The 26,141-nt window shown below is 43.9% G+C and overlaps 1 protein-coding gene across 1 annotated transcript; it reads left to right on the top strand.

Moving 5' to 3' along the window:
- The first annotated feature begins 3,748 nt into the window (after positions 1–3,748).
- Positions 3,749–21,977, top strand: rps6ka4 (ribosomal protein S6 kinase, polypeptide 4). Its single transcript, XM_029121037.2, has 18 exons — positions 3,749–4,841; positions 5,129–5,200; positions 8,215–8,282; positions 8,390–8,540; positions 8,717–8,832; positions 12,757–12,864; positions 13,010–13,090; positions 16,159–16,262; positions 16,653–16,803; positions 16,922–17,083; positions 17,172–17,297; positions 17,412–17,545; positions 17,843–17,936; positions 18,188–18,358; positions 18,696–18,887; positions 18,972–19,140; positions 19,230–19,393; positions 19,543–21,977. The coding sequence occupies exons 1-18, from the start codon at positions 4,748–4,750 to the stop codon at positions 19,765–19,767; spliced, it is 2,382 nt and encodes a 793-aa protein (XP_028976870.1). The 5' UTR covers positions 3,749–4,747; the 3' UTR covers positions 19,768–21,977.
- Positions 21,978–26,141: the final 4,164 nt, after the last annotated feature.

The following is a 26,141-nucleotide window of genomic DNA, read 5'->3' as shown; positions in this document are numbered from 1 at the left end:
TATACACCATTCCACCTACACACACCATTCCTCCCACACACACCATTCCTCCTATATACACCATTCCTCTTATATACACCATTCCTCCTACATTCACTATTCCTCCTTCATTCACTATTCCTCCTTCATTCACCATTCCTCATACATTCACCATTCCTCCTATATACACCATTCCTCCTACATTCACCATTCCTCTATATACACCATTGCTCCTACATTCACCATTCCTCTATATACACCATTCCTCCTACATTCACCATTCCTCCTATATTCACCATTCCTCCTTCATTCACCATTCCTCCTATATACACCATTCCTTCATTCACCATTCCTCCTATATACACCATTTCTCCTACATTCACTATTCCTCCTTCATTCACCATTCCTCATACATTCACCATTCCTCCTATATACACCATTCCTCTATATACACCATTCCTCCTACATTCACCATTCCTCATACATTCACCATTCCTCTTATATACACCATTCCTCCTATATTCACCATTCCTCCTTCATTCACCATTCCTCATACATTCACCATTCCTCCTATATACACCATTCCTCCTATATACACCATTCCTCCTACACCATTCCTTCTATATACACCATTCCTCCTTCATTCACCATTCCTTCTATATACACCATTCCTCCTTCATTCACCATTCCTCCTTCATTCACCATTCCTCCTATATGCACCATTCCTCCTTCATTCACCATTCCTCCTATATACACCATTCCTCCTACAAACTCAATTCCCCCCACAGACATTTTTTTCTCATTCTACCTGTAACCCTCACTCCTGTCATCCTCTAAGGATCAGTCAGTGGGAGGAATAGGATTAGGAAGACAACGATTAATGTCAGTAATGCAATGAAAGCTGTGAGTAGGCTGATGTCTGTGTCCTCTGTCCTGACACTTCACAACTCTGCTAATCCTTGGGATAATACTCCAACTGCTACCCTAGCAGTCATTCTATAGGATGGCTATGAAGAGATTCATCATGGACTCTAGAAATGTACCTGCCTTCTTAATGGCAGACCAGTTTTGATCTTGTGCCAAAACTACTCAATCTCACACTTGGAAATCTCTTGACTAACTGAGCTATGAAAGTGATTCTACATTTAGATTGTGCACATATAAAATATATATTACACATCTAGACCAAAATGGGAGGTTTTAAAAGGTTTGTTATCTGCAGAAGTCCCAGACTGAAACTTAAAAGAATTTACTACTAACTACTGATTATGAAAGCTGATATTATCTTTCAACGCTGTCAAATAACATTAGTTAAATATCCTCATGATTTTCATGACAGATTCCAGTAGTTACCCTGGTGAAACATCTATTATGCTTCCCAAAGGACTCTTATTTAGAGGACGTATTCCTATGAAAACTCTGGTAAGGGAAGTTTGGTAGCAATCTTATAAGACTAGGACTATAAAAAGAATATAAGGCTTGGCTTGGCTTGCGCTGGTCGCCAGCGCAGGATATGGGATTCAGTTGGACAGGGATTTTGATGGCAGTCTCTCAGTTGAGCCCTGTTCCATTATTATGGCTGACTCTAGTGGTTGTGTTAGGTGATGGTGGGCAGTGGGTTTATTCAGCACATGTTCACTCTTTGGGTTTTGGAGTGACTTTGGTATTGAGTTTCCTGACTCAATCCCAGAAAGTTCAGTTTTAGGTTGGATTCATTTCTTAGTTGTGCATTTGTGTCCGTTCAGTTGGAAAAGTTTTTGCGGTTCCCTTACTTGATTCCATTTTGGAGTGTCAGTACATTTTGCGACTGCCTTTTGTCCTGGAATTGATGGCTTCCTTGGAGGCCATCATCGTTCTTGGACTGTCATGGAAGTGGTTGGCTAAGCGCTGCTGCAGGCTAATTGCCTGAACCTGTCATGCCACCTTCATTGGTAAATATAGGTGTCCCCCTCGTGCCTCAGGGCACCGAATGATCTCCCCGGGTATCTCAACATCGACACCCATCTCTTCTGGAGGGAGGCCCCTTTCTCTTGGAATGGATTGTTAGTCCCCTCAGTAATTATGCAGATCTATAAGTTGTTTGACAGCTACAGAATGGTTACGTCAGTGTACAAAGCACGCAGTCTAAACATTATTGCATTATCCTGTTGATTACTCTTTATAATGTATGCGCTTCATGACACTTAACAATCAAAAACAATTTCACTTAGAGGCCAAAAGTCTACTAGAAACTGCTTGTGTATTCCATTATTAATATTAATGTAAATTCTTCACACCGCCAATGTTGCCAGCCTAATCTCAGGAGTTCACCTGTCTAGCATTAAGTCACAAATGGCGCAACTCAATGCAATCATTGTAATCAGCGCTGCTGACAATAGCACTTGAGTGCTGCTTTAATGTACTTCTATAGCCTACTAGCTCTATCCAATATTAAATCATGAACTTAATTACAATAAAATAAACACACGGGAAAAAACTACACATTTACCAAATTAGACTCGGATGTTCCCGCTTCGCTATCAGATCTCTCCTCAGCCTCGACAACAGTGTAACTGACTGCCTCTCAGCTAACAGTTTGACAAATACAGAACAATTCCATATTTACAGAACAGGTGGCAAGCCTACGGCCTGCCCTTAAAGCAAGGCCCAGGTACCAGTCAGACAAAAATGAAGAATAAGTAAGCCGCACTTAGATGCAATAATTTCATACCACCGTTTTGACAGACAAGCTGTGTTCGTAAGGGGATCAGGGCGGACACCCATTGGTTGGCATCTCTGGGCCTGGGAGTGAGGTGATGCGTCCAGCCCCTGAGTGGCCATCACCCTTGGCTTCAGCCCAGTGTATCGGTCTTCCACAGGTTTTAAAGCCGTCCCTTCTGCAGTTAGTCTGACTTTGATGACTTCAATGTTGTTGGGACTCTTTGGGTTTTTGTGCCTATGATGCCATTGCCCTATCAGGACTGGAGTTGTCCTCCTTCCCTTCCATCCCTCCCTTTAAGTCTGCTGACCAGCAGCGTCAGCACAATTGTTTCTATGGCTTACGGTTTCAAGGCTCAGGTGCTGCCTCCTGGGGTATGTGTGCCCTCCACCAGGGGGTGGTGGTGGTTATAACTTTGTGTGTGGCTGTGATTTGTGTGCCGGCTATGTGGTGTTTTCCAGGGCCAGTTCCAGGCATAAGCGACATAAGCGGTTGCTTAGGGCCCCCGACCGCTAGAGGCCTCAGGGGGGATGGGGCCCCAAATACAATTTTGCTTAGGGCCCCCAAAAAGCTGGAACTGGCACTGGTGGATTCCTTTGTGAGGTTGTGCTGCCTTTATGTTAACCTGTTTATGCTGGCATGGTGCCATTGGTGCTTTCAGATTGGGGGACTGATATGCATCAGCCTTTCTCATCGGGCTTGATTAGTATGGCCCCTCTTTTTTGGGAAAGTCGCCTCTGCCCCTAATGTTAGTGTTCCGCCTCTCCGGCTTAGTGGTGCAGTGTTTTGTCCCCATAGTGGCACGGATGTGACCTACCAAGGGATCCTTGGATTATGTATATAAACTTTGTTCAGAGTAAACAAGGTGCCACAACTTTTGAGCCCCTGATCATTTCAGCTACGTCTGCCAGCAAGCTCATTTGAGATATTTGTCCAGTTACTGGCATATGAGCAGATTATATTGGTAACATACAGATTAGTGGCAAAATATCATACTTGGGCTGGCCGAGAAATCGCAGTACATCTATCTAGTTATTCGCCTGTGGGTAATCGCAGCCTCTCATTCCAAAGTTCTGAAAACTGTGGCATATCGGCTTCCGTACTACGGACTACTCAGTTGATAGCTAGCTAGTTAACCTACTTTTTCAGTCATTGTTGTTAAATAGCTACAACGGTAAATATAATCAGCGTGAGTCACATCATTTTCGGATGAAACATAATAAAATACTTATTTGCGACATGCTACAAACAGTACGTTTGCTTTCAAATGAAGATTAACCGATAGTCTGTGTAGGAAACCTGGTTGGCTAGCTCTGTCAAGGATAACAATCTAGCATTCTAGCTAACTAGGCTTAAGCTGTAAATTAATCGAGCTTTTACATAGCTTCGTTGTATTACTAAAGATGAGTTAACCTTTGACATAAATATCTCTGACAGTTTAGCTAGAATTAAGTAAATATTAGTAGACTACATGTTGCCAATATATTTTATTTTAAACGTCAGCTCGCTAGGAAGAGAGGCCACTTGCTACTATGTAGCCAGCTTAACGCTGTCTGGTCAGTTCGGCGCAACATTGTAACCAGGTCAGTGTTAGATCAGCACTAGCACTTTATCATAGAAGGAAATAACATTAACCTCTGGTAATGGACACAGTAAATAATCTTTCTACAGAATTAGGACAACTGGTTTATTTTAACAGTGCTACTAGCTATATTCGATAGCCGGTGCTACTATTTCCCCTTCTGGTACAAGTAAAGCCTTACTTTGTGATTTCTGATTTGAACGATTATTATTGGCCGCACCGAAGTGAAAATCATTTGTACAGTATAAGCCTGAAGATTATGCAGAACAGCAGGATGCCTGGGGGATTTACTGGAGAAATTACATTGTTTAGAAAACAAAACAACAAAACCATGTATAGAAAGCACGAAAAAGCTCCCAAAATAATTCTTATATAATGCTCAACTTTTTTCTTTGAAAACGTCAAATTGCGCACATCTGATATAATATACGAAGATTTCTACATCGGTTTATGTAATTTAAAGTAACCACTTTTAGTGTACATTTGACATGTCTGGGAACGGCTCGGATAGTAGTAGCAGCGAGGACTCCGATACAGGGATCCGGAAGAAAGCCTGCACTGTCAAACATGAGATCACCAATGGTAAGTAACCATTAAAGTAACTTAGAGTTTCGTAATTGATTATTCGAATCTTGCAACTGTTTTCAAGACGCTGTAGGCCTACCTAACCTTGGATGAATTTTACGGATTGACGTGCTATATTCAGTGAGTTCTGGTGGTGTATCAGTGAACCCTGATATATAGGAACCATAGCCTTGGATAAATGCAGATAGAACACCAATCATTTTTTGTGCTGTGTGTGTGTGTGCACGCATTATTTAGTGTGTGTTTGGTTTGTGCACTGATACTGTACTCTCCACCCCTGCCAGCAAACCTCACGGGCCATTCTGAGAGAGTGGGCATGGAGAACTTTGAGCTTCTCAAAGTCTTGGGCACAGGAGGTGAGACTGGCTTGATCTTGGGTCCATAGCACTGGTCCTCAATACATCTTTACACTGTGTTTTAAACATAGGTTATCAACGCTTGCGAAACATTTGGCCTTCAAATCAGTAAGAAATAATCTTTCAAGTTAAAAGGTAATTCTTACTGTAGCGGTTTTGCAGAGATCTGTACAATGTGCCACCCACTGACTAACTACACTTCCTCCCAAGTTCGCTGACACACACACACACACACACACACACACACACACACATACACACATACACACAAACCACTCTAGAAAGCTAATTACCACAGACGGTTTCGTCTGTCTTTGTGTTCCTTAAATAAGCACAGTAACATGGCTGTGTTGGAACTCTTAACCTTTACCCAATAAAAGGAGTGTAGGAGCCTAGTATAACCTTTTGTTTGTTGAAAATTATTAATCTGCTATGAAAGACATGTTCCTTATGTTTCTCAAATTATAGCAGAAACAGTGCAGGTTAATGTTCAGATAAGGTTAACCAAACCCCCCCTAGTGAAGAGGATGATAAAGGAGGTAAGGTCTATAACTAGACCAGCCTTACTAGTCCAATTTAATACTCCATACTGTGTCATTTGTTCTACAAAGCAACAGTTGGTGTGATTTTAAGATGTACTGCTTGCTCTGTTAGTAGTAATTCAATGTTGATATGTATTTATTTATTTATTTTTACTTTTACATATACTGCTGTTCAGAGGTTTGGGGTCACTTCGAAATGTCCTTGTTTTCCATGAAAACAATATGTTTGAACAGTAAATATAGCAAAATGAATATAGCAAAATTATATTGTCATTGACAAGGTTAAAAATAATGTTTTTTTAATTAAAATTATAATTGTGTCCTTTTTACTTTGCTTTTGTCAAAGAATCCTCAATTTTTGCCGCATTTACAGCCGTGCAGATCTTTGGCATTCTAGTTCTTGATGGGCACTACTTACATACCAGACTGTCAAGCTGCTCCCACAACAGCTCAGTAGTGTTGAGATCCGGTGACTGTGCTGGCCACTCCATTCTAGACAGAATACCAGCTGACTGCTTCTTCCCTAAATAGTTCTTGCATAATCTGAATCTTTGCTTTGGGTCATTGTCCTGTTGTAGGAGGTAATTGGGTCCAGTCAAGTGCTTTCAGGATAGCCTCCCTTCTTCAATATCCTTTTTACCCTGTACAAATCTCCTATTTCACCACCACCAAAGCACACATAGACCATCACATTGCCTCCACCATGCTTGACAGATGGTGTCACTCCTCCAGCATCTTTTCATTTGGTCTGAGGCTCACGAATGTTCTTCTTTGTGATATGAGCACCGCAAACTTAGATTTGTCTGTCCATAACACTTTTTTTCCACTCTTTGTCTGTCCAGTGTCTGTGTTCTTCTATCCATCTTTTTTCTTTTTATTGGCCAGTGTGAGATGTTTTCTTCTTTGGAACTCTGTCTAGAAAGCCAGCATCCTGGAGTTGCCTCTTCACTGTTGATGTTAAGATTGGTGTTTTGGGGAGTACTTTCTATGAAGGTGCCAATTGTGGAGCTGTGAGGCATCTGTTTCTCAAACTAAACATTCAAATGTATTTGTCCTCTTGCTCAGTTGTGCAACAGAGCCTCCCACTCCTCTTTCTATTCTGGTTAGAGACAGTTTGTGCTGTTCTGTGAAGGGAGTAGTATACATCGCTGTGAGAGATCTTCAGTTTCTTGGCAATTTCTCACATGGAATAGCCTTAATTTCTCTGAACAAGAATCAAACCCACAATTGCTGATGCTCTAGATACTCAACTAGTCTAAAGAAGGCCAGTCCATATGGGGAGTTTGTAGACTGTTAAACATGAAATACTCTACAGGCATATTAAAGATCCAAAGTAAGATCTCTGCTGGTTTTAAGTTCTGGTTCATTTGAACAATCACTTCCATCCTTGATTACTTATGTCATTGCATGTGTTGGTGACAGGGTAGCCTAGTGGTCAGAACATCTGACTAAAACTTTGCTAGATCAAATCCCAGTGTGAAAAATCTAACCCATCGCTGTATTTAACAACAGATGTTAAATATGGAACCATTAGGAAGTATTAAAATGGATAGTCAAGTTGCTGCTGGATGAATACAAGGCAATATCCAAAGCATGTTAAAAAATGCTCAACATCAGCTCAAACAGAAAAGCTTTCGCTATAATCCATGTTTGAGTAATGCAATTTACAAAAATAACTCAAAATGGATTTTTACACAGTGGAACATTTTAGGAAAAAGTCTGTGCAAAGACATTATTCAAAGGTAGATTCATGAAGATTTGATTGTATTGGTTTGGAGTGTTTCATAAAATGCTTAGACTAGGACTGGGTGATTAAAACAGTGTAAACAATTATTGATGTATTTTTTGACAGCAATTAAGATGTTATGTCAATAATGCTTGCTTGCGTCTAGAATCCAAAGAACGGAGAACTCTGACAGAATCCAGACGTGGAATTCAAACATGTTCAAACATTACCACATCTCCCTTTTCACATTTTGTGTTATTGTCCAATTTCCATGCCTTAAAATAAGTATTTCTGTCCATTGATCTACTCACTTTTAAGGAGAAATCTTTTTTTTGTATGTAATAGCCATCCAAATTTACCTTACGTGAAAGCGGTTCCCCTTCAAAATCACACAACAGGTTTACTGGCCATATCAGACCAAGATTTCCATTTTGTAACTTTAATATATAATTTAAATACTATAAATGCATGAAACTCTGAGAAAATGTGAAACAAGTTCAAGGTGTAGACTGTTTGTACGCACTGTTGTAGGAGTAGTAGTAGTAGAAGTAGTAGTAGTAGATAGAACTTTCAAATATTTTCCTAGTCCTTCCTCCAAAAGACCATTCAATGGGTTAAGTCGCTTAAACAAATCATGTTTCGGGAACATTTAGAATAAACTGTTCCACATGTAATCTGAATGTCGTGGTTGTGATTTAAGTCACGTGATCCAACGTTGTTCCGCTCTTTTCTGTGTTTCTGTCTAGCCTATGGGAAAGTGTTTCTGGTCAGAAAGAACAGTGGTCATGATGAAGGGAAGCTTTATGCCATGAAGGTGAGTCTTGTTCATCTGGGGCACTGATCCAAAGACAATCCAAGCAATGACATAGTCTGATGTAGGAATGAGTGGACTCACGCCGCCCGTTTATAATAACTTCTCAGGTGCTGAAGAAAGCAGCCATCGTTCAGAAGGCGAAGACCGCGGAGCACACGCGCACAGAGAGACAGGTGCTGGAGCACATCCGTCAGTCTCCCTTCCTGGTCACCCTCCACTACGCCTTCCAGACCCAGACCAAGCTTCATCTCATCCTGGGTAAGACGTGGGTCCAACAGACCGTGACGTGGTCTTTGCCGGCTCTGACTTTGAAGTGCTGAACGTGTGTCTCTGTGTCTGCATGTCCCTGTCCATATGCCTGTTCATGCGTGTCACAGTCCGTCCATCCGAGTGCTCTACAGTATGTATCTGTGTGTATCTGCGTGTATGTGTAGACTACGTGAGCGGAGGGGAGATGTTCACTCATCTGTACCAGCGGGATCACTTCTCGGAGGAGGAGGTGCGGATCTACATCGGGGAGATCATCCTGGCCCTGGAGCACCTCCACAAGGTGGGTTTTTGAGCCCCATCTGTCCTCACATTCCAGATATTCTGTGTCTGTGATCTCCCTACATGACAGCCTAATGTGTCGGGCACATGCTATGCTCTAACTGGTATATTGTCCTGTTAATGGTGTGTTGTCCTGGGTGTATAACCTCCTGTTAATGGTGTGTTGTCCTGGGTGTATAACCTCCTGTTAATGGTGTGTTGTCCTGGGTGTATAACCTCCTGTTAATGGTGTGTTGTCCTGGGTGTATAACCTCCTGTTAATGGTGTGTTGTCCTGGGTGTATAACCTCCTGTTAATGGTGTGTTGTCCTGGGTGTATAACCTCCTGTTAATGGTGTGTTGTCCTGGGTGTATAACCTCCTGTTAATGGTGTGTTGTCCTGGGTGTATAACCTCCTGTTAATGGTGTGTTGTCCTGGGTGTATAACCTCCTGTTAATGGTGTGTTGTCCTGGGTGTATAACCTCCTGTTAATGGTGTGTTGTCCTGGGTGTATAACCTCCTGTTAATGGTGTGTTGTCCTGGGTGTATAACCTCCTGTTAATGGTGTGTTGTCCTGGGTGTATAACCTCCTGTTAATGGTGTGTTGTCCTGGGTGTATAACCTCCTGTTAATGGTGTGTTGTCCTGGGTGTATAACCTCCTGTTAATGGTGTGTTGTCCTGGGTGTATAACCTCCTGTTAATGGTGTGTTGTCCTGGGTGTATAACCTCCTGTTAATGGTGTGTTGTCCTGGGTGTATAACCTCCTGTTAATGGTGTGTTGTCCTGGGTGTATAACCTCCTGTTAATGGTGTGTTGTCCTGGGTGTATAACCTCCTGTTAATGGTGTGTTGTCCTGGGTGTATAACCTCCTGTTAATGGTGTGTTGTCCTGGGTGTATAACCTCCTGTTAATGGTGTGTTGTCCTGGGTGTATAACCTCCTGTTAATGGTGTGTTGTCCTGGGTGTATAACCTCCTGTTAATGGTGTGTTGTCCTGGGTGTATAACCTCCTGTTAATGGTGTGTTGTCCTGGGTGTATAACCTCCTGTTAATGGTGTGTTGTCCTGGGTGTATAACCTCCTGTTAATGGTGTGTTGTCCTGGGTGTATAACGATATATGTTCAGTTATTTCAATGCAATTCCCACAGAATACACAGTCATTATAGTCAAAATCACAGTTTAATCTTAGGAATAAATTTGGTGGATAAATATATATTTTAATTTAAAAATATTTTTCCGAACTGGCACAGGGAAAGACAAATATTGAAGGTTTGACACATGATTTCTGTTTAAGTGTTCTGGGAAAATTATTTTGAAATAATCTGCCCTGATAGTTTATTAAATTTTTTTAAATCTCAAACATTAGCTATCTAAAGTGAGGAGAACAAGTATTTGATACACTGCCGATTTTGCAGGTTTTCCCACTTACAAAGCATGTAGAAGTCTGTCATTTTTATCATTGGTACTCTTCAACTGTGAGTGACGGAATCTAAAACAGAAATCCAGAAAATCACATTGTATGACTTTTAAGTAATTAATTAGCATTTTATTGCATGACTTACAGTGGGGCAAAAAAGTATTTAGTCAGCCACCAATTGTGCAAGTTCTCCCACTTAAAAAGATGAGAGAGGCCTGTAACTTTCATCATAGGTACACTTCAACTATGAGAGACAAAATGAGAAAAACAAATGATGAATTTATTAGTAAATTCCTCTGTAAAATAAGTATTTGGTCACCTACAAACAAGCAAGATTTCTGGCTCTCACAGACCTGTAACTACTTCTTTAAGAGGCTCCTCTGTCCTCCACTCGTTACCTGTATTAATGGCACCTGTTTGAACTTATCATCAGTATAAAAGACACCTGTCCACCTCAAACCTCAAACAGTCCCACTCCAAACTCCACTATGGCCAAGACCGAAGAGCTGTCAAAGGACACCAGAAACAAAATTGTAGACCTGCACCAGGCTGGGAAGACTGAATCTGCTATAGGTAAGCAGCTTGGTGTGAAGAAATCAACTGTGGGTGCAATTATAAGAAAATGGAAGACATACAAGACCACTGATAATCTCCCTCGATCCGGGGCTCCACGCAAGATCTCACCCCGTGGGGTCAAAATGATCACATGAACGGTGAGCAAAGGGAGGACCTAGTGAATGACATGCAGAGAGCTGGGACCAAAGTAACAAAGGCTACCATCAGTAACACACTACGCCGCCAGGGACTCAAATCCTGCAGTGCCAGACGTGTCCCCCTACTTAAGCCAGTACAGGTCCAGGCCCATCTGAGGTTTTCCAGAGAGCATTTGGATGGTCCAGAAGAGGATTGGGAGAATGTCATATGGTCAGATGAAACCAAAATAGAACTTTTTGGTAAAAACTCATCTCTTCGTGTTTGGAGGAGAAAGAATGCTGAGTTGCATCCAAAGAACACCATACCTACTGTGAAGCATGGGGGTGGAAACATCATGCTTTGGGGCTGTTTTTCTGCAAAAAAACATCACTGCTCTAGAGGAGATCTGCATGGAGGAATGGGCCAAAATACATTTCCTGTTGTTCTTGACCAGGTTTGCGCACACTGCAGCAGGGATTTTGGCCCACTCCTCCATACAGACCTTCTCCAGATCTTTCAGGTTTCGGGGCTGTCGCTGGGCTCCCTCCAAAGATTTTCTATTGGGTTCAGGTCTGGAGACTGGCTAAGCCACTCCAGGACCTTGAGGTGCTTCTGACAGAGCCACTCCTTCGTTGCCCTGGCTGTGTGTTTCGGGTCGTTGTCATGCTGGAACACCCAGCCACGACCCATCTTCAGTGCTCTTACTGAGGGAAGGAGATCTTGCGATACATGGCCCCATCCAGCCTCCCCTCAATACGGTGCAGTCATCCTGTCCCCTTTACAGAAAAGCACCCCCTAAGAATGATGTTTACACCTCCATGTTTCACGGTTGGGATGGTGTTCTTGGGGTTGTACTCATCCTTCTTCTTCCTCCAAACATGGCGAGTGTCTGGAGGGTCATGTGTCTCATCAGACCACATGACCTTCTCCCATTCCTCCTCTGGATCATCCAGATGGTCATTGGCAAACTTCAGACGGGCCGGGACATGCGCTGGCTTGAGCAGGAGGACCTTGCTTGCTCTGCAGGATTTTAATCCATGACTGCGTAGTGTTACTAATGTTTTTTTTTTAGACTGTTGTCCCAGCTCTCTTCAGGTCATTGACCAGGTCATGCCGTGTAGTTCTGGGCTGATCCCTCACCTTCCTCATGATCAGAGATGCCCCACGAGGTGAGATCTTGCATGGAGCCCCAGACTGAGGGAGATTGACCGTCATCTTGAACTTCTTCCATTTTCTAATAATTGCGCCAACAGTTGTTGCCTTCTCACCAAGCTGCTTGCCTATTGTCCTGTAGCCCATCCCAGCCTTGTGCAGGTCTACAATTTTATCCCTGATGTCCTTACACAGCTCTCTGGTCTTGGCCATTGTGAAGAGGTTGGAGTCTGTTTGATTGAGTGTGTGGACAGGTGTCTTTTATACAGGTATCGAGTTCAAACAGGTGCAGTTAATACAGGTAATGAGTGGAGAACAGGAGGGCTTCTTAAAGAAAAACTAACAGGTCTGTGAGAGCCGGAATTCTTACTAGTCGGTAGGTGATCAAATACTTATGTCATGCAATAAAATGCAAATTAATTATTTAAAAATCATACAATGTGATTTTCTGGATTTTTGTTTTAGATTCTGTCTCTCACAGTTGAAGTGTACCTATGATAAAAATTACAGGCCTTTACATGCTTTGTAAGTAGGAAAACCTGCAAAATCGGCGGTGTATCAAATACTTGTTCTTTCCACTGTATGTAACTTCCTGTTAAGCATACCTTGTTTTGTGTATATAACTCCCTGTTAAGGGTATCTTGACCTGTGTTTGTAACTTCCTTAATGCCCTGACCTCTCCAGCTTGGCATTGTGTACCGCGATATCAAGTTAGAGAACATCCTGTTGGACAGCGATGGACATTTGGTCCTGACAGATTTTGGGCTCAGCAAAGAGTTCCTGGAGGAGGAGGTACGTGACAAACGGAAATCCCTTTTTAAATTAGTTTTCGTTGATTCCTCTGAGTGAGTTCCATCTGTCAACGCATGGATTTATTTAGAAATGCATATATTTTGTCACTGCAGACTGAGATGTATGTGTTTTTCCCCATATACAGAAGGAAAGGACATATTCATTCTGTGGCACTATAGAATACATGGCTCCAGAGATCATCAGGGGGAAGTCGGGTCATGGAAAGGTAAAGGTTTACCTGAGCTACAGCATTTAATTATGCATCCTGAATTTAAATGGAAATACAGTTAGGTCCGGAAATATTTGGACACTGACACAATTTTCATAATTTTGGCTCTGTATGGATTTGAAATGAAACAATCGAAATGCAATTGAAGATCAGACTTTCAGCTTTAATTCAAGGTGATGAACAAAAATATTGTATGAAACTTTTAGGAATTGCAACCATTTTCATAGACTGACGGGCTCAAATGTAATTGGACAAATGAACACAATCATAAATAAAAATGTTAATACTTAGTCGAGAATTCTTTGCAGATGATGACTACTTGAAGTGTGGAACGCATGGACATCACCAAATGCTAGGTTTCTTGCTTTGTGATGCTTTGCCAGGCCTTTACTGTAGCTGTTTTCAGTTGTTGTTTGTTCGTGGGTCTTTCTGCCTTAAGTTTTGTCTTAAGCAAGTGAACTGCATGCTCGATCGGGTTTGGGATCAGGCGATTGACTTGGCCATTGCAGAATATTCCACTTTTTAGCCGAAAAAACCCTCCTGGTTTGCTTTCGCAGTATGTTTTGGGTCATTGTCCATCTGTAAAGTGATGCGCCGTCCAATCAACGTTGCTGATTCTGAGCAGACAATATATCCCTATTCACTTCAGAATTCATCCGGCTGCTTCTGTCTACTGTCACATCATCAATAAACACTAGTGACCCAGTGCCATTGGAAGCCATACATGTCCATGCCATCACACTGCCTCCACCGTGTTCTACAGATTATGTGGTATGCTTCGGATCATGAGCCGTTCCAAGCCTTGTACATAATTTTTTCTTCCCATCATTCATCTGTCCAAAGAATGCTGTTCCAGAACTGGGCTGGCTTTTTAAATGTTTTATGGCAATATCTGGCCTTTTTATTCTTGAGGCTTATGAATAGTTTGCACCTTATGGTGAACCCTCTGTATTTGCTCTTGTGAAGTCTTATCTTCATGGTAGACTTGGATAATGATAATGCCTACCTTCTGCAGAGTGTTCTACACTTGGCTGGATGTTGTGAAGGGGTGTTTTCTTTACCATGGAAAGGGTCCTACGATCATCCACCATGGTTGTCTTCCATGGACGTCCAGGCCAGAGCACATGAGTGGAGTGGAGCGGTGAGAATCTCAGCTCATCGCTCACGGAAGTGTTCACCCCTCCGCTCCCCCGCTCAAAGCCACATCAGGCCACTCCGCTCATTATCGCTCAGCGCTCAACGCATTTGCTTCGCGCTCCACTCAAATCGCCCCCCGCTCGCTCCAAAAAAGGAAAAAAATCTACATGTAGATTTCACTTTTAGCTCAGACCACAAACATCCAGCTCTCTTTTTCTCTCCTTTGTTATTGTTGGGCCTTTGCGCACAGTGAAGAAACTTTTGAATTCCTCAACCGTTTCTGCTGCTCCTCCTCTCGCTCTATTAAATACAAATTCACGGATGACACAAATTAAATAAAACGAACCATTAGGCCTACTTGAATGACAAAACGAATTTGTTTGAATATTACACTATATTTAATTTAAACTTTCTTACAAGTTAAGTATTCAATTTGCTAACCTTTTGCTGTCTTCCCAGCGTGTTCACGTAGCACACTTTCGTGTTTTCGAGAGATGTCTTTTCAGATTCCCAAATGAATCTTTACTTACAAAAACGATGTCTCCACATTCGTTTTCTTGTACCACATTATCATTGTTAGTTCGTTTTATTTTAATACTACAGCTGTATGACTTTTCATTTTCTTTTTTAAAATACTTTTTGAACTCCATTATGTCTGTTTGACTGTGTGTTGATGACTTTGCAAGACACAGATGGATTCTGGGTCATGCCCGACTGAGCATGCTTAGACTCGCGTTTGAGCGGAGCGGGAAATAGGGCGCTCGCTCCGTCCTTTTAAAAATGCCGCTCTGCGCTCTGTCCAAAACCCGCCCGCTCCCGCTCCCTGCTCGCTCCCGCTCAACTCCGCTCACATGCTCTGGTCCAGGCCATTTTGTGTTGCAGAGCTCACCACTGTGCTTTATTTTCTCAGAATGTACCAAACTGTTGATTTGGCCACTCCAAATGTTCCTGCTATCTCTGATGGATTTACATTTTTTGCAGCCTAAGGATGGCCTGTTTCACTTGCATTGAGAGCTTGTTTGACCGCATGTTGTGGGTTCACAGCAACAGCTTCCAAATGCGAATGCTACACCTGGAATAAAATCCAGATCTTATACCTGCTTAATTTGGGGGCCCCCCTCTCCACTTGTGGTCTGGGGCTCGCTAGAGGTCTTGGGCCATAAGCGACTGCCTATTTTGCTTATGCCTAGTGCCCGGCCCTGCCCACACCTGTCCGTCAAACAGCTTTTGAGTCAACTGTCCAATTACTTTTGGTCCTTTGAAAAGAGGGGGCTCCATATTCATGAGCTGTAATACCGAAACCCTTCCTCCAATTTGGATGAGAATACCCTCATATTAAAGCTGCGAGACTGCACTTTCAGCCCTTATTAGCCTGTAACTTTAATATTTTGGTAAATATCCAAATTATTAAAGTGTCCAATTATTTCCGGACTTAACTATATTTACAGTATGAAGGAGAGGGAGGCAAGAATGTAAAGACAGACAGGATGGAAGGGAACCGGCGGTAGGTCTTCTCGGGGATGGAACTCCCGTTGCCGTGGGGGGTGTGGTCTGGAGTCGGGAGCTTAAACCATGGCACTAGACTCCGGCATGTCAATAGACATCATGAGCCTATGAGCGACAATGTTACGTTAGACATTTACTTGGAGCTACATCTTGTCTTAGACATACCAATAATAGCTGTGTTTCAATAAGGATGTGTATACTTTGGATTTCCACTGTAATACCGGAATCATGACAACATCGGTTGACAGAAATTAAAGTACAGACTTGACTTTGTCTTTTACTGAATTCCTTTGAGATATTAAGGTAAGTCTACATAAAGTTGGCGGTTTTTTGTCTTGGTTTCAAGCAGTGTTTTTTTTTGTTGGGAAAATACGTGTCCTCTGTCTTTTATCTGTTCATCCTTCCTCCTTTCCTGCCCCCAGTCGGTAGATTGGTGGAGTCTGGGGATCCTCATGTTTGAGTTGCTGACAGGGGCTTCACCATTCACTCTGGAGGGGGAGAGGAACTCCCAGAGTGAAGTGTCCAAGTGAGTGCTTTGTATCATCCCAACCCTCTACCCACACATCCAGACACACACACACACATCTACATGTACGAAGATAGACACAAAAACAGGTTCCACCGTGCTCTTTCATCATTTTCTGTGGCTCTCGGCAACTCATCAAAGTAAGAAAATCTATTTTAAAGGTGTCTCCTTTAACCCTGTCTTTCATCTTCCTGTCTGAATACAATAACAAATAAATGAGTTGTGCTGTGCCCCCTGTTTACCATAAAGCCTGCAGCCTAATTTGAAATTCTGGTGATGTGTTGCTTTACAAACATATTCTGTATGTTCGTAATGGTTGTCCTTTGCAGTGTACGAGGAGGGCCGTGTTTACACACTCCATATGTTAATAGTAACCCTCTCTCCCACCAGGCGTATCTTGCGTTGTGAACCACCGTTCCCGTCGATGATCGGACCTGTGGCTCAGGACCTGCTGAGGAAGCTGTTGGTTAAAGACCCTCACAGGAGACTGGGGTCTGGTCCTCGTGGGGCTGAGGACATCAAGAGTCATGCCTTCTTCAAGGTGCTCCTCTTCTCTCCTGTGTCACTCCCTCTCTCCCGACTGAGGCAGTACACACAGACACACACACACACACACACACACTGCTCACCGTTGTCTTCCCATTGCTCTCTATTACCAGGGTCTCAGCTGGTCTGACCTGGCCGAGAAGAAGGTAGAAAGCCCATTCAAACCAGAGATCCGGAGTGAGCTGGATACAGGAAACTTTGCTGAGGAGTTCACGGGCATGAATCCAGTCTACTCTCCAGCCAGCACTCCGCCAAGCACCGACCGCCTGTTCCAGGTATACCTCCCACCCTCCACCATATGCCGAATAATCCGCTTTACCCCCCCCCCCCCCCCCCCTTGACCGCTCATGGCTTCCATTTCAGGGCTACTCCTTCATCGCTCCCTCCATCTTGTTCAACAAGAATGTGGTGATGGGGGACTTCATGGAGGGCCAGATGGGAGCAGACCGGCCGGGCTCTGCCACGGTCCGACGCAGCGCCATGCTGGAGGTAGGGTACCGGTCTACATTAACCACTCAGATGTTGACGTTTTCCGGCCGGTCTCTTGACAACCCCGCGGCCCCCGGCGACGTTTTGCTCAAGCTCTTCCCGATCCCTCCGCAGGACTCCACGTTCTTCCAGCACTACGAACTGTGCCTGCAGGGGGCGCCCTTGGGCGAGGGCAGTTTCTCCGTGTGCCGGAAGTGTCGACACCGCCAGACCGGCCAGGAGTACGCCGCCAAGATCGTCAGCCGCAGGTGAGCCGGCTGGGTCGTGCCCCGAGACAGGCGGCGAACGCATTGGGACACGGTTGCGTCAGCATGATGAGTGACACTGCCAGACAGCGTCTACCTCCGGGTGGTTTAATATATTCTGTTGAAGGGCATCAGCGTGCCTGTTTGATAGGCTGGAGCAGCACCCAAGGGCTCTGCTGGTGACCTTTTATGTGTGACTGCCTTTGAACCTGTCTCTGTCTGTCTTCTCTCTCTCTTTTTCTCTCTGTCTCTCTCGCTGTCCCCACCCATCTGTCGCCCCCCCCCCCTACCCCCCGGTAGAATGGAGGTGAATACTCAGAGGGAAATAGCGGCCCTGAGGCAGTGCGAGGGCCACCCCAACATTGTCAAACTCCATGAGGTTTACACTGATCAGGTACACACCGATGACAGCGCCGGCGTCGACAGACGCCCAGATCGCCGTCGCCGGGTTCGCTCGCGACGAGGCAGGACTTGAATTACAACAATGTTTGACATTTGGGGAATCCATCTGGGAACTTACGCAATCAGACAGCAATACGTGTTTAGTTTTTTTCACCTCAGACACCGTTGTGCTGTTGTTTCACCCCCCCCCCCCCCCCCCCCCCGCCCCCAACCCAAACCCTCCCACCCCCCTCCCCGACTCAGTTTCATACGTACTTGGTGATGGAGCTGCTGCGCGGGGGAGAGCTGCTGGAGCGGATCAAGCGGAAGAAGCTGTTCGCGGAGGCTGAAGCCAGTCAGCTGCTCCGGAGCCTGGTGTCGGCGGTGGGCTTCATGCACGAGGCCGGGGTTGTCCACAGAGACCTGAAACCAGAGGTGGGCCAACAGACCCAGTCACGGGTCTATTGTCCGAGTTATGGAAATGCAATGTGTAGCCAGGGGAACATCATGTGGAACATTGAATGGCTGACATGCACGCGGAATCCGGCCAACTCCGCAGCCATGAAGTGGGATTGGATCAGGATGCCTGCCGATGGTTTAAAAATCACCAAGAAGGACCCGGAAGGTTTATGACTGTTTTTGGAGATGCATTACATCAGCCGATGAATTTAATCTTCTGTTGACTGTGTTGTTCCTCCACTGCCCACACTCTCTCCCCTTCCCTCCCTCCTCCTCTCTCTGTCCCCCCCCCCCCCCCCCCCCACTCCGGTAGAATGTGCTGTTTGCTGATGAGGGGGAGGACTCGGTGCTGAAGGTGATTGATTTCGGCTTCGCCCGCCTGTGCCCGGCGGGGAGCGCCCCGCTACAGACGCCATGCTTCACACTGCAGTACGCCGCTCCAGAGCTCTTCCACAGCACGGGTTACGACCAGGCCTGCGACCTCTGGAGCCTCGGGGTCATCCTGGTACTTATCCCGCCGTGCGCCCTGTAATGTGTGGTCAGTGCCGAGGTGATGCCAGCTGTGTTGCTAACGTGCCGTCTCCCGCAGTACACCATGCTGTCGGGACAAGTGCCCTTCCAGAGCGAGCAGCAGCAGAGGGCCGGCATGACCTCGTCCTACGCCGCCGACATCATGCACAAGATCAAAGAGGGAGACTTCTCACTGGCCGGAGACGCCTGGAAGGGCGTGTCTGAGGAGGCCAAGGAGCTGGTGAAAGGTAGGTCGTCTCGGACCTTCATTGGCTCGTCCGCCGCTCCTGGTTATCCTTACACGCGCTCAGCCCTCCCCCTTCTTGGTCCACCCCAGGGCTGCTGACGGTGAACCCGGAGAGGCGCCTCAAGCTGTCCGCTCTGAGGGAGAACGGCTGGCTGCAGGGCGGGGCCAACGTCTCCTCCACCCCCCTCTGTACCCCAGATGTGCTGGAGTCCAGCGGTCCCATCGTCCGTTCCTATGTCAACGCTACCTACAAGGTCCTGGAGCTCCTCACCCCTTTTCTAAAACTCCAACCCAATCGGAGAGGAAGTTGATTGGGTTACTTTTTAAGTTCCGCTGATGTGTTTATTAGAAGAAGGAAAAAAATACAACTTTTTTTACTGTGTGTACAACTTCTCTCTGTTAGGCGTTCAACAAGGGGAAGAGGGAGGGCTTCTTCCTGAAGAGTGTCGACAACGCCCCCCTTGCGAAGAGGCGCAAGCTCAAGATGACCAGCACCGGTGTCGAGACGCGACGGAGTTCCTCCTCCTCTTCTTCATCTTCCTCTTCCTCAGCTGCCTCCGCCACTGCAACAAACCCAAAAACACAGCCACCATACCAAAATCAACCCCCCAAGATAGAGAAGAGCTAGCGGGGGAGGATGGAAGGCGGGTGGAGGAGGTGGAGGGAAGCACATGAATTCAGCCACAACGGACCAGGACACTGTCTCTGAAAGGGATGACTTAGGTTGAAACCATATTCCTTCCCAGTCCAGGATAATGTAGAATCACAGTTCTAGGAGCTTCTTTCGGAACAAACTGGGTCTAATTCAATATTTAGAAGGAAACAAAGAGTTCACGTGCCAAATCCTTTGAAGGGTGATGCTGAATGGCATTTTGGGTTACCGCAATGATGCAATGACCTCATCTAAATGTGTGTTTGTGTATAGCTTGTACCATCTTGGTTTCTTGACTGAAGAAGTCAACGGACTGATCATTTCCGGAATGGAACAGTGCTTTGGACCCACGCTCTCTAAAAGCAGACCTACTGGGCTGTATTGCGATGTGTTAAGTTAGGAAGGAACTTTGGCTTTAACATTGTACAGTACTTATGGCCTTTTCAGTCCCCTCAGCAGGCCATTGGAGGTAATCCTGGGGTACCTGGAGTTAGAGCCCAGCAGATGTGAGTTAGAGCCCAGCAGATAGACTGAGTTCAAAGGGAGTAAAGGGAACTAAGGAGCCGTGAATTAGCATAAGCCATATTTTCACTGAAAGGTTGGGATCTCTACACCAGAGCACTTAAGGATAGACCAAGCACTCGTCTGTTGGAAGTCTCATTGTATGGTAAGGATGTGAAGGAGATTGAAGGAGAGGGGTGCTGCTGTGGACCGCTGTTCAAGGGGACTTAGAACGTAAGGGGTGATCTGGGTCCATGAGGCGCAGTCTTTTGCCAGTTTACAGAAACCTTTCGTTTAACTGGTTGGATGCAATTCAGGGCATTCATCGTTCTGTATGCATATGTCCTTCATTGTGAACGGCCATGATTCCCCCTTAATGAAGAATTTGGCTTGTTTTCCCTCCAACTTGATGTTAGATGTTTCCTTACCTGAGATGTCCATGGGCCAAGAAACTAATCTATGGGTCAGTTTTCTTAAAAGGCATTACAGACTTCGATTAACTTTAGCTTGTTTGATGTTACTTTTCGCCATTAAAATATGAATGCGCTCACACACCCCGATTACTTCCATCAATTTTTAGCTAGCAGTGGCTGACGTTAGGGGAAGTTCCTAGTGGCTGACGTTAGGGGAAGTTCCAAGTGGCTGTTTAAGAACCCTTAATCCATGATTGTTATCTATGACCTTAGTCTACTTTCACGCTGAGGAACCGTCTAACCATCAAGTTGGGGAAAAAATGTAGGTTCTCCTTTAAGTAAGATAGGACAGGGAAATTGATTACTTGGTGACTGAGATGTACTGATTTGATATCATCGTCCTATACGCAGATAACAGTGCCCTACAGCTTATCGTATAAAATGAATTCTTATGAGCAGAGCAACTTTTTGGGATATTGTTAAAAGAGCCAAATCAAAATATTAACTATTTTTTACTATAAGTATTGTTACCCTGATTTTAAAGATGTTGGTGTTTTTGGAGACATTTGGGTGTATTGTCATTGAATGTCGGTTACACTGATTGTTTACTAATCACTTTTTTACCAGAATATATTGACTGTTGATTTTGACTTGTTCCTGGATATCGCAAAATGTAGTCATTTAATCAATGAATGACCTTTCAGCTTTAAACACAGTGCTTATTTTAGTATTTATTACATTTAATGGGTTTTCATGTGTTTTTATAATGCTGTGGTAATGGATATACCTTTGGTTTTGTATGGGTGTATGTGTTGTGTGCATGTTGAGTTCTAAACATGTCTTTTTTTTGTGTGAATGATCATGTAGAGTGGCTGGTTCTGGGAATTGTATGTGCACTCGCTTATTAGTCTCCAGATATAGCATTATTACAAGTTACTCTAGTTAATTTGATTTTTTTGATCACAGATCTTTAATTAGTTATTCCTTATAAACATTATTTTGCATTGTGACCTGCTTTTGTATACAATATTATGCTATTGTTTTGTATTTTAATTTGGCTGTTGATATTCTGTGTTGTCATTTTAATGTTCTGAATGGAATGACCGTGTTTTTAATGAGCTATGATCTATGTACTGCTGTCCTTCTTGATAAAAATATAATTTTTTCTTCAAAGTATGTCATGATTTTGAGATTCATTTGTCACAAAGACTTATGATTTGTTTTGTGGTGAGTACACATAAATCTGGAGAAAAATAAACAGCTTTTAAACAATTTACAAGATTACCTCCATGTTCTCAGTACACCAATTTTCCTTTAGCAGTTTTGCTTTAGTGAATTTTTATTTTATTAAACCATGTCTTGGAATTAAGTTTATGCCTTCAGGAAATCTTTGTGACTCCACGATGAGTTGTAATGTTGGCATTTGGTAGATCTAGCCTCTAGTAATGTATCCAGCAGGGGGCAGTAGTGTTCTTGCCATTAGCTGGCCTGCAGAAACAATGAGCCATTGAAAACCAATGGATAGAATAGCAATAATTTGACTGTCATTGTGCCATTAAAACGATCCTTGAGTAGATCATTTGCATAGGAAATTGTGATATATTGGGCATGACACAGATGGATATGGATGGAATGCTAAATCAAAACCATTCCATCAATTACAATCTGCAGTCTTGGAAGTGACCCAAGGCCTCAGCCTGCCTTCAGTGATAGCACACACACTGTGATCGAGGAAATCTATACAGGAGCAGATACGCCCACCCTTTACAGAGACCCATTTGACAGACCTGAGAGCTGCAAACAGAATACACATGCAGACTTTGTCTTGCATTCTTCCACTGAGCTTTTAAATAATTAAACCTTAGAGAAGTGCAGCCCTACCCATGTCAGTGTGTGTCAAGGTTGATTTCATGGCGGATACAACACTTTCTTTTCCCAACCATAAAAAAGGAATCGTTGTTTTGAAAAATACTCCTTCCATTATTAAGTTCCCAAACATGTCTTCTGTGCAACATGGATTCTGTGAATGCAGAAAGTGGCAACATTATATCACCAGTGGTCTATACAGAACCCAAACAGTTCCAACGCTATCAGGTAGAAAAGGCAGAAACAGCATTCGTCTCTGTGGAGGCCGCCAGACTGTCCGCGTGCAAGGTCACTGGCGGTGAGTGCTCATTTGTAACTCCAAGCACTAGAGTCACATTGACTGATGTGTTGCTGGCGCAGAGCAAAACAAGGAAGGAATATGTGTAAACAAGTCTAGCCTATAAAATGAATAACACACCAATATCTCTGTATAGTTTCATGATAGATATTCTGTGCTTGTGTGTGTGTGCATCTCTACAGCATTTGTGGTTGACAGTGTCAGTGTCCTTATGGCTTGTTGAATACTGCATTAGCCAACTGCCATTAGGAGGAGAGGAGGTAAGAGTGATCCTCTATGCCTGGCCCTTTACCTCTCTCTGCCTCACACTCAGTGACATTTACACAAGACACTTTAATATTGCAACAGTCAACATCTGTGAGTAGATCTGAGACATGTGACTCCGAGCGTGTGTACACACATCCAATCACACACTGTCACTCACCGACCCTGTCTCTTCTCCCCTGTCACCTTGCTGAGCAGCCACTTTAACACTGGCAGTTAAATAGCTTACGAAATAAACAAAATGATCTTTCATTATTTCATGTGAAACACTTTTTAAACATTGATGCTTTCTTTTGAACAGCTTTGTTTGCCGAGTGCCTTTGGTTATGATCGTTGATCAATATTGAATGTAGACTCTTGGATTATATATCATGTTCATACCTGGCCTAGTCTATGTTTTCTCAACCATCTTCCTCCAAGAGTGATAATGTGTGCTTGTTTGTATTTCAATAATAAATCTGTTTTGTTTTATTATTATGTAGGGTCTAAAATGTAAACACTACATTATGCAACACAAAACTACTTTAAAACCTTCAGGCTGACCATCTGATCTGTGCTTACAAACATATTTTGTTACAAGTTGCATACTGCAACCATATTCACATAACTGTCAATGCATTTGAGAGCCCAAAATCTGGTTTCTAGCAGTTTTTTAAGCAAAAGATTAAATTCCAGTGTTTAAATGGGCACACTAAGAAGCTTTTTGTACAATTTACAAAAATAAAACAAATTAAAAAGAATTGTAGAATTACAAACGGCTCTTCATCATTATCACCTTCTAACACTGCAACAGTCAACATACAAACTTCAACAATGTTTGTACTGTCATTATCAGTTCATACACAATGAAGCCAGTAGAATAAATGTTCGTTTCATTTTGAGTGCAGGCTTCAACATTCTAAACTGACTTCAGTGCCACGAATCTTGTCATTTAAATATTCTTAGCGCTTAAATTAATGTAAAAAAAAACTCTACACCAACAAATCACCCCAACATAGATCACTATAATGAACACATAACACATGAAAACCCTATTACAGACACTTTTACTACTAACTACCAACACAGCTGTTACAACTACCGGCTCTACCATTCCCAACACCACTACTACTGCTACTACTATGTTATGTTACAATCATGATTATTTAAAGAAGAGCAAACATACCACCTTTACTTCAGTAATTAACCTTTTCTACTAAAAATGTTCATTTGGCTTTTGGCTGGTGATTGCTGGAGGTCATTGCCTGAAAACTCTGTTGGTGCTATTTTCGAGCTAATGAAATGTGGTTGTGTTTCCTTTTAAACTAATTAAAATCATTAAATGAGAGGACAAATTCATATTTAGTTGGCTGCTCTACGTCCTCCGCATATGATTTTCATTGCGTACTGATGAAAGTGATTTAAAGTATGTAGTCTTTGTATAACCTCTCACAGATAGAACATTATTCATCCTCTGTTTGTTTATCGGTAAAAGAAAATACTTCTGAAAATCAATATATTTCCTGTTTGGTATTCATTTGTCTAAGATGTGAAATGCAAACCTCGGCATCTACAGCAGTGCATCGGTCTCGGACACGAAAGAAATGTGAATGTTGACATTCAATTTCTAATCCTGTGAATACAAACAGCACTTTACTCCTGTTTCTCTTCTCCCTGCACTCATTCACCCCCCGTCCCCAGCAGTCCGACTGCCCCGTTCCCATCTGTGACAGGCTCTCAGACAGAGCAGTGCATCGATTCAGCAGCTCAAAAGGCATTTTCAATTCACATGCCATTTCTCCCCCCGCCACCCCCGCCCCCCCACACCCCTTCACTTTACTCCTGCAATTCCATTAACCTCGCCCTCCCCTTTGGTGCAATCCCCTTCTCCCATCTCTCTCTCTCTCATCACCCTCTCCCCTTTATTCCCATCCCTTCTTTTTTGGTTCATTTGAGAGAGAAAGGGCGAGAGAAAGGGAGGACCCCCTGTCTTCTCTATTAGTTTCTATCCCCCACCCGTCATGGTCATCCCCAGCCTCTCTCCCTCTGATCTGTCACAGAAAGACACTTTAATTAATGGGTGGAAATGCTAACTCGCCGATGATTATGTGATGTGAACATAGATTAATTCATGTGTGTATTCACCAATGTACAGATCAATGCCCTGGTGTGCCCCGCTGTTGCGACTGTCCCAGTGACTCCCTGCCCAGCTGGCGTGTATTCACAGGATCCTTCCCGTGTCCGCGCACTCCCAAACCTGAAACGTGAAAGCCTTACCTGCGAGAAGGGTCATCCTAAGAGCGTTTACAGGCTTTAACACGGCAACCAAGAGCGGCCTGTGACCTCGTTTGACCACAACAAAACCACCCCCCCCCCTCCCCGGGTTGGTCAAGGAAGTTTAGAGTCTGCCAGGCACAGACATGAAATCATGGCTGTGGAAAAAAAGAGCAATACATTTAGCCGGGGGGTGTAAAAAGAACAGTGTCGACCAGACCGGTTGTGAGGAGAAGATGAGACGGCTGCTGAAGGTGTCAAACACTTCAAATTAGAGGAGAGGAAGTGAGGAGGGAGCATGGAGGGGTGGGGGGGCTTCATGCCCTTTGGTCGGTATCATCTCTAAATCATTTCCTCAAAATAATGACTCGTATCTGTCTCTCTGTCATTGTTAAGTGCACCCCCCACAGCATTAGATCCACAGGGCCGTGAGCAGTTTATTAAAAAGTGAAAGTCATTCTAAATGAGCTTATAAGGCTCCCCCTCTCTGAAAACAGTAGACAGACACTAATGGATGCTGCGGCGTATCTCTGACAAGGTTAGACACAAAGGGACCGAAAAAACGTCCCGGAGGCAGTGGGACGAACTAGTCAACACAATCGTATTTCTGTCCTCAAATAAACAAGCTGCCCCACCCATTAGTACTTTACAACTAACCTACTGTCCCTGATCAGGAGGGTCACTGTTAGGAACGAATAATGCCGTCTGGCCTGAGGGCATCAGACACTGAGGCCGTGAAATGGTCAGCCTGTCCA

This window comes from Esox lucius, chromosome 7, assembly GCF_011004845.1.
Source record: "Esox lucius isolate fEsoLuc1 chromosome 7, fEsoLuc1.pri, whole genome shotgun sequence".
NCBI classification, from domain to species: Eukaryota; Metazoa; Chordata; class Actinopteri; order Esociformes; family Esocidae; genus Esox; species Esox lucius.
The sequence above is the reverse complement of the archived record's forward strand: the minus strand, read 5'-3'. Positions and strand labels throughout refer to the sequence as shown.